A 15,315-nucleotide genomic window follows, 5' to 3' on the forward strand; every position below is an offset into this window, starting at 1 on the left:
GCAAATAATCCCCTCACATTTATGCAATGTCACTTGCCTCTGGCCACCATGCTAGTGCATATGCATGAGTGCGGTGTGTCAATGAAATCTGAACCCACACAGGACATTGTAGTATCAAATGTTTGTGTATGATGATTTTCCATTGTAAAAAATGATATTTTGCCGTGGTGCACTGTCCCCAGATTTTTTGATTTTTGTATAACACTGACAGGGCTGGTAATAAGCGTCAGGGAGATACAGGAGAGGGAGTCCAGCAGCTGAGAGGGCGTGTGCTGCCTTCACTCACTTTGCAAGGTTATTTATTGCCATCTGCTGGGGAAACAATATGCTGTGCAACCTGGCTTGTTCCCAGCAGTAAGAGGCTAATGATTCTCTGATGATTACTCCGTCTTGTCAATGATTATGAAGTGAAATTGCCGTGGTGCTTAAAGTAAAGGGGCTCAGTTAAACAATCAGGACCAATTAATCAGATGCTCTGTGGACAATCCCATTTTTTCAATCCACAAATATCTGTGAGCAAAGATGACCTGTAATTCATCTGAACACAGAGTATATGCTTGCATTAGAAATGCAGCAGTTTGCATACCATTTGATATGATGCCATTTTATATTTGTATTTAGAATACAACTTAATTCATTATGTATTTTGGACTGCTGTGTACCTTATGTACGACAGTTGTTTGTATATATGCAATTTAGCTCATTTTTGGTATTTATGCCTACATCAGATCTTATGTAACACACAGTTACATATGTATTAAGTCTCCCTCCGTTTGTATATATTTAACAAATGCACAACATTTGCACTTATTTAATAGTTTTGAATCATTTCCCCCTCGGGCTTCAGATAAAGCCTTTTTCTTGGGGTGAAGTGTGTGCCTGACTTGTATGAATTTGTGATGGGAACTAGGCTGCCGTCCAGATGGTATAAATTCAAGTTGTTGCTTCTGACTTTGATAAATGCATGGAGCCTATTGGAAATCAATGCTAAGAAGTGACTGGGTTGAAATATCTAATGTACAGTGAAATACCAGCTTTTCTAGTGAGGAATTTTGGCACTGTTAATGTGACACTGAAAAAATAGAGAATACAAAAAAATAGAGAATAATGTTCCTGAATGTTTATGAATCGTCAAATGGTTCACATGCAATGAACATCATTACTCATCAAAGAAATATTGTCCAGATTTATTTTAAGAAATAAATTATATATATAATTAGTTCCAGCAGTTAACACTGGCTATTAATTATAACACATCTAAGAATATTGTATGTTCTCACTACAGATCGAGTTGCAGTCCAAGAAATTCAGTTTCCCTTAAAACCACTCATGGAAATTACTTATTAATTTAAGATCATTAATGAAATTAATTTAATACTAATTCCATTAAATATTCTGCATTATTTATTTACAGATTAACTGTACATGATTGATTGGTTTTATTTCAGTGTCTTACACACAAGTATGATGCCCATGGGCTCATGAGACACTATTGTACAGCATTTAGCATTTTAGCGTATTTGCATTTAGTCTTCATAAGCACGTTTTTTTCCGATCACAAAATAAAGCCTATGTTCTTCTTATATGTTATTAAACTGACCCGTTTGCAGAATCAGGGAAGTATTTTATGATTTGAATTTAGATTTTTGCCTCATATAAGATGTTTTCATACCGCATTGGAATTTTTTTGTATAGAAATAGTACTAATATGTTATTTGAAATAATAACTAAGAATCAAACCAATGATAAGCACAAGTTCAACTGAACAGTAATTATCTATTCATTAGTTTTACTTAAGCTTAAGCCTTACTTAAGCTACATTAACACGGTGAACAGTCCTCTCGTTCCTTTGTACATGGTTAGAACATTGTGGGGGAAAAAAAGATTTGCTGTGGGTGGTTTGAACATTGCCTCACTCTGGTGATTATTGTTTCACTGGGGATTTTTCCCAGAAATATATATATATATATATTTTATAAATGTTTATTTTATTCATTACATGTCTAATTAGTACTAAACACAATAAAAAATATTCTGTTAAAATACACAGAAGATAGATTACAGTAATTGTCACCTTAGAGATGCGTAAACGCAGTGAAGCCGTTCTTCCTTGTCAGTTATTCTGTAGTGTTGGAACTGAAGTGTTGGGATTGAATAGCAAGCAAAGAAGTATACAGTTAATTGTGAGATTCTGCTTTGCTTTTTTTTGTATTGCATCTTTGTATATGGGTGTATACACTGGAATGTTATTTTTCTCTGCTTGTCTTTTGTTCTGTTTTCCATTTGCTTCTTTGCGCACACTTTTTGTGATTTTGGTGCATTGTTTCTTTATTCACCATGCTGTGCAGCCATTGGATGTGAAGAGAACTAAGGTTTGTCCTTTGTTTGCAACATTGTGTGTTTGTGCAGTACAAAAAATATCTTATAGTGGGCAGTCTTTAAGTTTACAAGTGTTCCTTCACCCCCCCCCCCCCCCCCCCCCAAAACACACACACACACACACATACACTGGATTACGGAACAATTACCTGATTATGGGTCATTTTCTTTTGAGTATATGTCTACCATATAATGGAAACAGTGAAAATCTACAAATAAATTGAACCATCATCATTGTTTGGCTCACCTCAAAAGGTGAGTAGTGAAATGGAAGATGTTCTCAGAAAAGCCATGTATCCAGAAAGATATGTGAGATCTCAGTATTGTTGAAAACATTGCAGATTGTTTTAGTGGTGCCCAGTCTTAAGGTACCCAGCATTGTTACACAGTAGAGATGAGCAAAAGTGCAACATTGGGAGAAAAAAGACAAATACGTAATTACCCAGATGAGCACAGATATCAAATCTCCAAATTTTAAATTGAAATGTTATTATGCAAACAAAATCACACACTGATTAATAATAGGTTTATTTATATATGATTTTTAAATATCTTATTTTATTAGCTGCTTATTTGCACACACATCACTTTTTTCCGTTTTGCAGCCACAAACAGCTGTATTTTGAGCCACTTGGTTTTTCAGTATACACTAATGCTGTCCAAAGGGATAGAATACTTAATCTATCACTGTTTCCAAAAGGGGAAAAAAACAGCATGTTATTTTTGTGTGACTGGTGTGCATTCTTTATAGCTCCTTTGATTTTACTGTGTTCCCCAGGGTCATTTAACAGATGCTCCTTGTATTAGTTACATTTTAGCATTCTTTGTCTCCAAATGGGAGTTCTTTATGGGTTATCTCACAAATAAACTCATACATTTGAATTCAGTCAGTGGTACACAGCACCACACTGTGAACACACTCCAGGGTGTATAGGCCACACTGTAAACATGCTACATTTTACATTCAGTTGTGTGATGTAAAAAAAAACCTCCTTTTAAAACATGTTTATTCTTTTGCCTGTCATTATACCCATGTATTCTGTAATAATTAAGAAACACTTAGTGATATTGGCTTTGATTTAGCCCTTGAGGAGAAGGAGGCTGGCCTCGCCTTTACTCTGCCTCACTAATGTGTTTCCCACTGGTGCTGCAGCACCTGCAGATGACCATCCAGGCCCTGCAGGACGAGCTGCGCACGCAGAGGGACCTGAACCACCTGCTCCAGCAGGAGAGCGGCAACCGCGGTGCCGAGCAGTTCACCTTCGAGCTCAACGAGGAGAACTTCCGCCGGCTGCAGGCCGAGCACGACCGGCAGGCCAAGGAGCTCTTCCTCCTGAGGAAGACCCTGGAGGAGATGGAGCTGCGCATCGAGACCCAGAAGCAGACCCTGAACGCCCGCGACGAGTCCATCAAGAAGCTGCTGGAGATGCTGCAGAGCAAGGGGCTGCCCTCCAAGGCCATGGAGGAGGAGGGAGAGAGGGCCCGCCGAATGGTGGAGGCCGAGTCGCAGGTCGGCCACCTGGAGGTCATCCTGGACCAGAAGGAGAAGGAGAACATCCACCTACGAGAGGTAGGTTCCACCACCCTCTTTTACGAGTGTGTAATGATCGGTTTCCTGCAGATATGTTTCTCATTCTTTGTTTCCTCTGCTGGCACATACAGTACTGTACACTGAATTCTGACAGATACATATTTGTGGTTTGTTGATTTTGGTTGCCCAGTGGTTATCTCCAAAAAGCTTGAACGGTTCATGCGTGTGGTTGCAAAAAATGTGTGAAAACAAGACTGGGAGTTTAGACTTAATCATACATGCCTGTAAATATTTTTATTCCTAGCCTTTTCACTATTCTGTTACATTTAAACGACTTTCATGAAATTAAATACTATCTTCACATAGCTGTGTGCAGCATATTTTGGATTTTTATTCTGCAGCTCAGCCAAATAAAGCAATGCGTCTGAAAAAAGTGGATTAGAGGAAAGTTGGTATTCAGATGTGGCAGTTTGCTAAAAGCTGTGGCTTTGTGTTTGGTACTACAGGGCCGTAAATCAAGCTAGCGAGTCCCCGACATTTTACTGTCCTGCATTCTCCCCAGTCACATCGTCGGGAACGATAGTGTAGAAATGAACTCCTCCAGTTGATGGAGGTTTTATTTTTAACTCTCAAGTCTCCTTAGCATTTAATTTCTTATCTTATCATCAGCACTTCTCTGGGCTTTCTGGGAACTTATGCCACTGCATTCGCTTAGTTGCCCTTTATCAGGACGTCCGCTAAGCAGGAATGGGACCTACCTGCTGCCACAGGTACAAAGGGTGGCCTTTTGTAGCAGCACTGGGAAGCATGTAGCTGACGTGTGTACGAAGGTGAGTGCATGAGATCACCGCTGCTATTTTCATAGTGCCGTGTCAGCTTAGCAGTCTTGGGACGTGTTTTTTTAAGTTAGAAAAACAGGGTTTGTTTGAATGAAGAGAAATGTATGATTAATGAGTGTAAGCAGTAGGTTTCAATGATTCAGAAAGGCATTTTTTTCTTCTCTGAATTAAGATGCGATAATCTTGCACCCATGAGAGTAATTGGCTTGAAAATATTCTCTCACACAAAGGGCAAAGTCTTTGAAAGAAGCACAGCTTGTGTCTGGCAGATTAATTAAAAAGTTCTGTAACAATACTCTCCTGTAAGTTCCTACAAATGATTTCTAAATGGTTTAAGAAGAATATAGCAACATAACTGCTATCTACAGAAATGACAGACTTTGAGACCAAATTTAGGGACATGGTTTAAAGTGTGCAGTGTGCTTTGTAAAACATAACTGAAAACAGCACCAGTTTTCCTTCATGCTAATAATCACTATCACTGACCTTGGCACAGACTTGTGGAAAGGAGCGGACTTTGATTAAAAGGTGATGTTCTCCAGTAATTGAATTAGTTCTGAGGGAAATGAGCTGCACTACTTTCCATTGCTGCAGTGGACACCATTAATGGGTGCTCTTTTTTGCTCAGCTTAGTGTTTGTTTAGTCAGGTACACGGATTCCAAAATGCAATTATATACTGTGACTAGACAGTGCATTCAGTTCCACTGCTCGATTCACTGTTTTCATGTCTTGAATGAATGCCTGGCTTCAAATTTTAGACTGAGTTTTAATTTAGCGATATATTTAAGCCACCTGTACATTATCAACACTAGGTGGCAGCGCAGGGTAACAACTTGAATGAATGTATGAACTGGATTAGTGTGCTACTTCCCTATTTCTGCCAAACATCTCAAAGCATTTTGAAGTGAGCTTAACTGACCTCAAGCACTACCTGTATGTAGGACCCCCCTGTGATGTACGACAATTATGTTTTGCCATAATTTACACGACAAGACAGCTACGGTTTAAAAATAAGGATCTTTTAACCAGTTAAACTGGGGTGTAATTGGACCACAGTGAGTCAGGACATTTCACTGGTTTGCTCTCAGTCAGTGCCACAGTTAGGCAATGTAATCTTGCTGTAAGGAAGGAAGGAAGGATGTGGATTCACTCTTTGATTGAGAAGATATGTTCTGTACTTGTAATTGAAGGTGTAATTAAAGTTGAAAGGTTCATTCAGTTCAAAATTGTACTATAGTAATTGGGTGGATTCTTCTGATTTTTAATTTACTTGAGAACTTTCTACAGGAGCAATTTCGTATTGCTTTTTAACCAAAAGATGGTGCTATACTACAAGCGCAGGTTAGCCTTCTCTGGTATATTTAACTTGCTGTTCTCCAACCGAGAGACTGAATGGACAGGTTGTGGTTGAGGTTCAGAGAAGGTTCAGTGGTTTGCTCTGTTCTGAACATGGAGAGGTACAGCTGTCATTTCAACTTACTATCCAATTAAGCATGCACCAGAGGGAAGTAATACAGTCCCTGTGGTTGCTGTTGTTGCTGTATTTCAGGTTGTCTTGCTCGTGCATATATTTCCCCCAGTTTTGAAACAACACTAAAACTGAATGTCTTTTGCTTCTGCCTGCCGGTCTCTGTATAACAGTGATTTTCCGCCTTCCTCGTGATCTGATTTCCAGACGGCTGTAAAACATTATGGGCGGTTTGGCTATTTGGAAAATAGGTGTGTGGCTGCCATTAATATTTAAGCATTGCATAATTTATGCACTTACCAGATTCCTTTATTTGGGGTGACTTTTTACACCTCGCTCACTTGTACAGCTGGGTCTTCATAAAAGTCATTTAAATTAAGAAGTATCTTGTCCCACCAAGGAGTTGAATGTACATCCTCTCGTTATACTGCCATTCCACAAACCCCAATGCTACTCAGACATGTTTAATTTCAATCTATAACTGATGGCTTGTGAGCTGTAGGAGGCCAGCAGCCAGCAGGGACTGAGATATAGGAAAACATGAGTGGAAAATACTCATGGAAAAAATAAAACTAAATGTAGAAATGGTTGTACTCTATATATAACGTTTGTCTGAACTGTGTAATTTTCATCAGGGTTGTGATTTAGAACTGTAATCAGCTTCATTTGCATCCCAGTGATGCAGATATGCTGTTAATTATATAGACCTAACCCATTGTATTCCAGTTTTCAAATACTGTAATGTTGTACAGCTGTGGTACAAAATGTGTATGTGTCCTAAGTGTGTGTGTGCGTGTGTGCATGTGTGTTTGTGTGGGTTCATACGCACGCACACGGGTGTGTGTGTGTTTTGTCTCTCGATTTGACTTGGCATGGACTATTCGGTTTGCATGTATTTTTATCCTAAATTAGTGTTGACGATAACGTCATCATATGTTTGCTTTAAACATAGTGCAAAAAGTGTGGGCTGTTGCCAGGCTCATTAGCCTATATTATCCTAGCTGGGGGTGGAGTTAGAGGTTAGTATAAGTGAATAGATGGTCTCTTATTACAGGTGATTACAAAATCTCAAATCAACAGAAACTTGCACACTGGTGCCAGCAGATGGTTTGGATACAAAGATACTTTTGGTGATGTACCCAACCCCCCACCCCCCCCCCCCCCCCCCCACCCACCCCGACTCAGGATGTCTGTCCCTGAAGGATTGCTGCAGACTTTTTGGGGCCTCTGAACTATATTCTCAGTGAAAGTCAGTTACATTAAACAAATTGTTTTTTTTAAGTTTTTTTTTTTTACCCATGGGCGTCAGTCTTCCCTCCTGAGGAAGAGTTGTTTTTCATTGTGAGACAGAAATTCTGCACTGGAATGTCAGCCCTAATCCGTAAAATCGGGGCCTCCACAGGTAAATAACAACAAGGCAGCGGATAATGCTGTAACCTCCTCTGCTTGCTGTTTTGTGCCTTTTTCAGGTACTTACCCTAGTGATTTATGTTTTTTTTTCTTTAGATGGAACTTGGACTGGCCATTAATTACTTTTACATTTCTGAATTCCATAATATTTTTTATAATTGGTACTATTTTTAATCACTGATTGTTGTTATGTTTTTACATTTGTAAGCTGTAAACTTTACAGAGTGTTAAAAGTTGAAATTCATGTGATATGTTAGGCTAGAAAAGTCTCTGTGCAAACAGATGGCAGTATTTCCCCAGATTTTTTCCAGGCATGGTAGTGGGCACCGAGACCTCAGCCACAGAACTTGGAACTAAAATGCTGTAATTAGCCCAAAGCATTTTAGAATCTGAAAACACACAAAAAAATATAATTAATTTCACTTAAATAAAAGTGTGTTGTTTGTGCTGTGTTCATGTTTGCCAGAACTCAACAGTGAGATGAATTTGTCAGTTGCCAGCACAAAATTTTTTTTTTATCGTTATTTGTCATCTATCCAAAAAAGGCTTAAACAGAAAATAGGTAATGTTTGTTAAATAAACTTTCAGTTATTTTAAGGCTTGCTGTGAGATCCTTAAATCATAATGGGTGGTCTGGTGCAACTACCTGATCATGTTCTCCCATTTGTGCGTATGCAAGTCACTGCTCAGCGATAGAATTCATTTGATATTTCCACCGCAGGAAATGGTGGAATGTGTGTTTGATTTGTATTTCATCTGCATATCAAAGGGATTTAGGTTCTTGTTTAAGCAAACATTGCATTAAGGTTTTTAGAAAGAATTTAAGAAAACATCAGGGAATATAGTGGTCATCCAGTCTGACTCTAACATGGCAGGACTGTTTTATTCTAGTCTTAAAGCAGTCATTAGATGTGTATTGCTCTGGGATAAGATAAGACGTATCACTTAGAGTGTTACTCAGACACAAGAGTCCTTATAGGTATTGCAGAAGCACAATAAACACTCGTATAGTAATAGAAGCTGTATCGTGGGTTTTAGGATGTGTGAGAGCCTAGGGTGCATTCATAAAAGTTTAATGTACAGCTCAGCCTGACTGAATCACAGATGTAATTATTTGTACTTCACAAACACCTACAAGTTGCCAGTTGTCATTAGTGGGCTTTGCACCCTTTTTCTGTTTGTCACTAGCTCTCTTGTAGTACCATTAGTCATGCACTGAAAATAGTAACCATTTTGTGGACAAATATATCAGAGTAGGCTACACGCTCTGCTGCAGTGCGTCCAGTACTGGCGCGGTTGGGATAGTTCAAAATACGACTTGAATATTATTCTTTAGTAATGCTAAATAATTTGACATAAAAATATTGTATGTAAGAGAATACTCATATTGCTCTGCATGTAAGATAATGAGAAGCACTGCTCTGGTAAACATGGAGTGTGGACTTCTCTGCACTCACAGAATGTTGCACACAGTAAAACTATTGCCAGTTTTAACACAATGCATTGTTTATCATGACATTTACATGTTTAGTTGTAATTTTTGGGTCATAGTATGATATATTTCTTGTGCCTGTATATTGAGACTGGGGAACATTTAGGGTTGGGAAATAATAACATTGGCAGATCGACACTGCACAGTTTTATGCACAGTTGTAATAATTTTTTAATGTAACATGAGATAATATAACCTGATTTCTTTATGCATCGTTGAGTTAAAGCAGCAGCTATATTCACTGTTTATATAGGGACTGACCTATAGTAATTTAATTCCATGTGGCCTTGCCAGACACCTGTCTTAAAGTTGCCAAGACTTTTCCAGCCACCAGAATTTGCCACCTGATACTTTACTTTGAATTTATCTTGAGTCAAAAATAAAACTTTTTTTTAAAACAAACTCCAAAGGAGTGCTTTTTATCAATGTATGATTTTCTCCAATCCGACAGCCACAATTTAAAAATTAGAGGGAACAAAGCATGAATTGTTCATTGATTTGGGCAACCAGAAACCAGTTAGCCTATAATGTAAACACCTGATCTGGCAAACAAAGAAGTATGCATTACCAAAGTAATCTTTCAGTATAAAAAATAGTGATCATTAGTTGTCCTTCTAAGTATCGATAACATCAGTGAAACAAAATGTTGGCAACGATATTATATGAATCCATAAATGTGAAAAACCATAGTTTATAAATGTAGCAAATTCCCTTTTTAAGCCTTGTGTGACAAGCCTGAAATTTGTGGGGCTGAGGGGTGTGTCGTGTGACCGCAAATCTGTGAAAGCGTGACCTGTGGACACAGCTAATCCTGTTGGAAACACTGTTGCGTTCCCACAGCTCCAAGCAGAGAGTATGTGTTACATTTTTCCACTTAAAAGAAAGCAATTGTCATTACTTACCGTACAAGCTAGCAGAAGTCTACCTGAAAGACTCCCACCATCCCCTGCCTCTGACCCCCCCTTCCCAGGGGGCCATGCTTTTAAAGAATTTGTGACTCTGGGGTGGCTGGAGGTCTGCAAAACATGAAAAGCATAGCTGCCTCTGTGAATAAACTGTTACATATTTCAAAGATCCTCAACTCTGCCACTTCACGCTTTTGACCTTGGGTGGGGGTATGGGGGGGAGCCAACATGAGTTAACCGTTTTCTACTAGTCGAGGAAAACTCTTTGTTGGGGCTGCTGTTATTTTTGAGGAAATGCCTTATTAAACACTTCTCAATGAAAGGGTTGGTAATTGACCATCTGCTTGGCTGTATTGAGACAATTATTGCCTCTCCCATCGTTTGTCTCTGCCAGATGACCGATATCTTCCTCTGCCTACCTCTGCTCCGGAACAAGCTCTGTGCAACAACATGGTGCTTTAGAAAAAGAAACCGAACTACATAAGCAGAGGATGGAATCCGACTCTGCACAAAAGACACCTTTTACTGAAATAATTTGGAGCTGAAAAGTAAGAAAAGAAGTGTGTATATTTCTAAATTTGAAGAGTTTTTTTTTTTTTTTGAGGTGAAGTGTTTGGCTTTTTTGGCAGTGACTCCAGACATGAAAAAGTAGTCATTAATGATTGAGCCCAGGAGGATTGTAATTACTTTTAATGGGGGGTTGTTGAGCCATGCGGTGGTGGAGGCCCATCAGTAGTTTTTGCCAAGGTGCTAAGTTACATGGTTTACAGTATGGGCTTTGTTTTATATCATGGCTCCAAAAGCCCTAACATTCAGAATCTGTTATAAAATTTAATTGGATTTCATTACCGGCATTATGGAGGTTCCTGTGTAAGAGCGCACTCACAATCTGTACACTTCCACGTGGACACGTATTTATATTTGCTCGGTATGTTGACGGTGCTGGAGTATGCACTTACTCTATGTACACCCACCCCAGAAAGTGTTTATTTTCTGAATTGCCGCACTGATGGTGCGTGGATTACAGCTGTCAGACCTGGCTACCCTCCTGTATAAAGATTCTGTACCACGGTTGAAGCTGATCCCCGGTTTTGTGTGCATGTAGATCAGTTAGAATGCAGCCCCTTTCGTCATCTGTCCAGCTTCCTGCAAAGGGAGGCTACCTCGTTTGGTAAGAGCCAGCAGTATTTGCCCAGATGTTGATCAATCCTCAGCAACTGGTGTGGCATGGAGGCTGGTGCTGAGTCTATGGTGCATTTTCAATAAAGTGACAGCTGGCTTTTTTGAAATAAATTGAAGTGTGTTACATTCTTTTGTTTTGTTTTTTTTTTGTTTTTTTTTGAAAAACATTTCAGTGACCACCAAGCTCATTACGGCCTTGATTCAATCAATATTGCCCTTAATGTGCACTTGGAAAGTGTTGCTCTTGCAAGTAAATGTGAGTGTTTGGTTTTATTCTTCACTAATGATCAGTTAATTTTGTTGATGACTGAACTCGCCAAGCTGTCCTTATGCAAAATATTTTTTTTCAAAGTTAATGTGAGGATAGAAGATTGATTCATGCCCTGTATTTTGTAAAATGTGCAACAAATGTAGAATTTCTTAAATATGACTGGTAGTAGGGATGAAGTGCACTCTGAGCCAAAAACAGGGTGTGCTGGGATAACTGATACTATACTGTAATGAAAATATGATTGTAAAAGGGAAAAACAACATTTATCAAGAAAACCTCAATCGAAGGATTGTGCTTCCATATTCACGGAATTTAATATGCTGTATACATATTCAGTTCATATTCAAAAAGTAATACACACCCATTCTCTATAAACCTCATTGGCCACAAATTTGGCAGGGTATATAAAGGGAAGTATGAGCCCAAAATTCTGTCAGCACCATGTGCAGGTCAGAAATCAGTCTTGAACAACGTTGTGCAGGCCATATAAATAAATAAATAAAAGCTAGTTAATATGTAAAAAGTAGCATTTCATTTTATTCAGAGGTGAGTGAGTGAGTGAGTGAGTGAGATTCCAACAAATCCAATACCATAATTTAAAATAAAAGATGAATGGGGGGATAGTCCTAGCTCATCTTTGTTTCCTATAAATTCTGGAGAACTTACCATATGACCTGTTGAATTTCTCTCTGTGCAGTTATACACAGTTATACACAGTTATTGATCTGCACATTCACATTTACATCATACTGCTTTTCATCACACGGTGGCAGCCTTTATCTAGTGGTGACATTTTTTGCCAACCCCAGTCGAGTGTATAATTTCCCTGTGTACACGCAAGTTTAAATAAATAAATAATAATAATGATAATAATAATAATAATAACAACAACAATAGTAATAATAATAATATAAAACTAAGTGTATAAAATAATATTTTATTATATTTTATTTCACAAGGGGCGAAGAGTAAGTTATGAAACAGTTTCTCAAAAATGTCAGATATGGCAAAAAGCATCCTTATCTTCAATGACATTCTATTTATGTTTATTTTTTGCTCTGTGATTTTAGTGTGTAGTGTGTCAATGCATAGTTTTGTTTGTTTGTTTATCCTCCCTTAAGCCTGAAGTGAAATTGTGGAAATGTGCCTTTTGGCTTCAGAGTTGCAGTTCACAGCTCCATATCACAGAAAACACTATCTAATTTCTCAGGAGCTGACATGTTCTGGGAAAATCTTTTCGGTGGATGAGTAAACAAATGTCTTCAAACTTTGACAGGTATAGAGAATGCGCTTTAAAGTGCTTTGAGGTTCAGGTCAAAAATGCTCAATAAGGCTTGGGTTGAGCTTCTAGCTATTAATCACTTTCAGATTCCTGTGAAGGTCTCCACAGTTCCTGGACTCTTTTTGGATGCACAGATGTCTGGTCAAATTTCCACTTCGACTCCTCCACTCGTGTATGGTACACACGGTGGCTAGTATCCAGGGACCCATTATTGTACCGGTCTCCTTCTGAGCCTGAATCTGAAAACCATCCAGTCTCTTTGGAGAAGATTGCTTTTGAGTGATTGGTTAAACGCTGGTTGTTATTGGGTTTTGCTGTACCAATGAGGAGAGGGAAATGCCCGCTCAACTCAACAGTAGGCAGCATGTGCCTGTGTAACTCTATCTCCAGGGCTCCCAGTAACCTCTGTGAGGGCTAGGGTTACCTTACTGAGCGAACAGACACGTGGACAAGATATCACATCTCAGACGATTGGGGGTTATAGTCCTGTGTTTTTATAACTGGAAAAATAAGATCAGAGCCATGGTTATAAAGTAAAATGTTATTTTCTTGAGTCAGTAGTCCAATGGAATTGAACTTCTAGAAAAAAGGGTTGTAGAAAAAAATTCAGCACAGGGAAAGTGCTTGACTGAACATAACAACCACTTATCCACAAGCCTCACAATTATTATATTTGTGTGTACTGCTGACATGTCTTAACTAGTTTCCCAGGCTCTCCTTTACTTCATATGTTAAATACAGTAAATAACAAAGTAGAGATACTTTGAGAGAAACTATCAGAGAACAGCAACCCTACATTTCTTGAAATCTTCAGTCCAGAGAATTTGAGTTTCCTCAGCTGCGTGGTTCTGTTGTGTCTTACTGCAGCTAAGCATCTTGGCAAAACTGGTCTTTTTTATCATTTGTTTATTTAAGGTACAGATGTGGAATTATCTGTGTCTTCTCCTTTTGCGGTCTGCCAGGTAGGCTCACACAGACATTGATTTGGAAGAGGGCCCTTCATGTCTAACTTGTACCGATAGACTCTGAGGGGTCTGACTGGTTAGCCTTCAATGGCATTGCATCACCAAGTTAGTGTGCCATGCCCATATTTATTACACTGATGTTTAGTTGTACTGACTTACAGTTGTACTAAGATTAGTCTGTAAAAAAAGACTGATTTACGAGAGGCAGTCGCTGGTGCGTGGTAAGACATGGACTGCCTACTGACTCAAACCATCGCTCAGGTCTCTCACAGTCCACTGCCTGATTGATCCATCCGCCCAAGAGAACAGGGCCTTAACAGCACAAGTGATCCAGCCTTTTTGTTAACCGTGCTGCTATTCAATTAATGGATTGAATAAGCTTCCATGAGCAATCTCTAAGAGCAGGTCCCTATTTAAACAAAGTGTAAGGCTAGGTGTGCTTTACCAGTGGCTCATACACGGTTTTTATAAGGAAACAGATATGTAGTGTTAAGTGCTCCGCATTTGTATAGCTATAGCATACAAATCTAAATCTGTTATTAAATTATTTAATTATTAGCTCCACATTTATTTTGAATAACTTTAAACAGCCTTATCAGAAGCTGTGGAAATTAAACACAGGGGACATTTGCTTGGAAGCACTGCACCAATACACTCCCAAGTTAAAGGTTCTTGCAAGTTAGTTTGATAAATTATTGGTGTTTCCAGCCAAAAGCTTTCCCTGGATTATTTTTATAGCGAACAAGATGCACGATGATGAGTTTGTCACACATTATTTTAAGAAAATGTATCTCTGTTTAATTGGATTTCCCCAGCTGTGCCGTCTCCAAAGACACAAGAAAAACAGTTTTTGTTTGAGAAACGTGGATGATGTTTTAAAGAGAGGAGCCCACTGGGAGGTTTTACAACAGTTGTCATAAAAATTTGTCAGAAGGCCTTCACTACGGAGCCTGTGCAATAGTAGACTTTACGAGAAAATAATGCCTTTTTATGCATTATTATTACCAATGATGTAAAAAAAAAAAAAAAAAAAAGATAGTAATTTCTGATTACATGTTTGTTGAGGAATTTAGGTTTTGTTTTTGGAAATGGAATTGGCCATTGTTATCTAATTATGTATTTTATTATGCACATTGTATGTTGTTCACTTTTATACACACATTTTGGTACAAAAAAAGACAAATCTTCCCCTTTGGTTACAGTGACAATAGAGACCTAATGATTATAGTTAGAAAATAAAGCGCAAAAATTCCAGGCTGCTTTGAACCACAAATAAATATAACCCAGCCAGAATATTTTTTTTTGCAGTCAATAGGAAGGTAGTGAAGTTTTCTTTGCAATTTGAAGAAATAGATGCCATGCTGCGATTGAACAGAATTCCTGTAACACTTTGTCTTACAGCCAGTGTTATCTTGAACACAACCGTAGTACATGTGGATTTTTCTTTTTTGTTCAAAGGACTAGCTTTGTTATTTATCCTAATCTTGCATTTGGAAGCTGTTTCGGACACAGATATTCTGTCCTTGTGTATACATTTCATGGCAGGTCTCACTCAATGTTCCATTAAATAAACTCTGAAAAAGTTTCTGA

At 38.5% G+C, this 15,315-nt stretch overlaps 1 protein-coding gene across 1 annotated transcript in view; it reads left to right on the forward strand.

Moving 5' to 3' along the window:
• LOC118207758 (ERC protein 2-like) overlaps positions 1-15,315 on the forward strand; it is a 232,007-nt gene that overhangs the window by 23,639 nt on the left and 193,053 nt on the right. The window contains exon 3 of the mRNA XM_035381728.1: positions 3,533-3,949. Coding sequence (XP_035237619.1) covers positions 3,533-3,949 — 417 coding nt within the window. The remainder of the gene's footprint in view (positions 1-3,532; positions 3,950-15,315) is intronic.

Source organism: Anguilla anguilla, chromosome 11 (genome assembly GCF_013347855.1).
Source record: "Anguilla anguilla isolate fAngAng1 chromosome 11, fAngAng1.pri, whole genome shotgun sequence".
NCBI classification, from domain to species: Eukaryota; Metazoa; Chordata; class Actinopteri; order Anguilliformes; family Anguillidae; genus Anguilla; species Anguilla anguilla.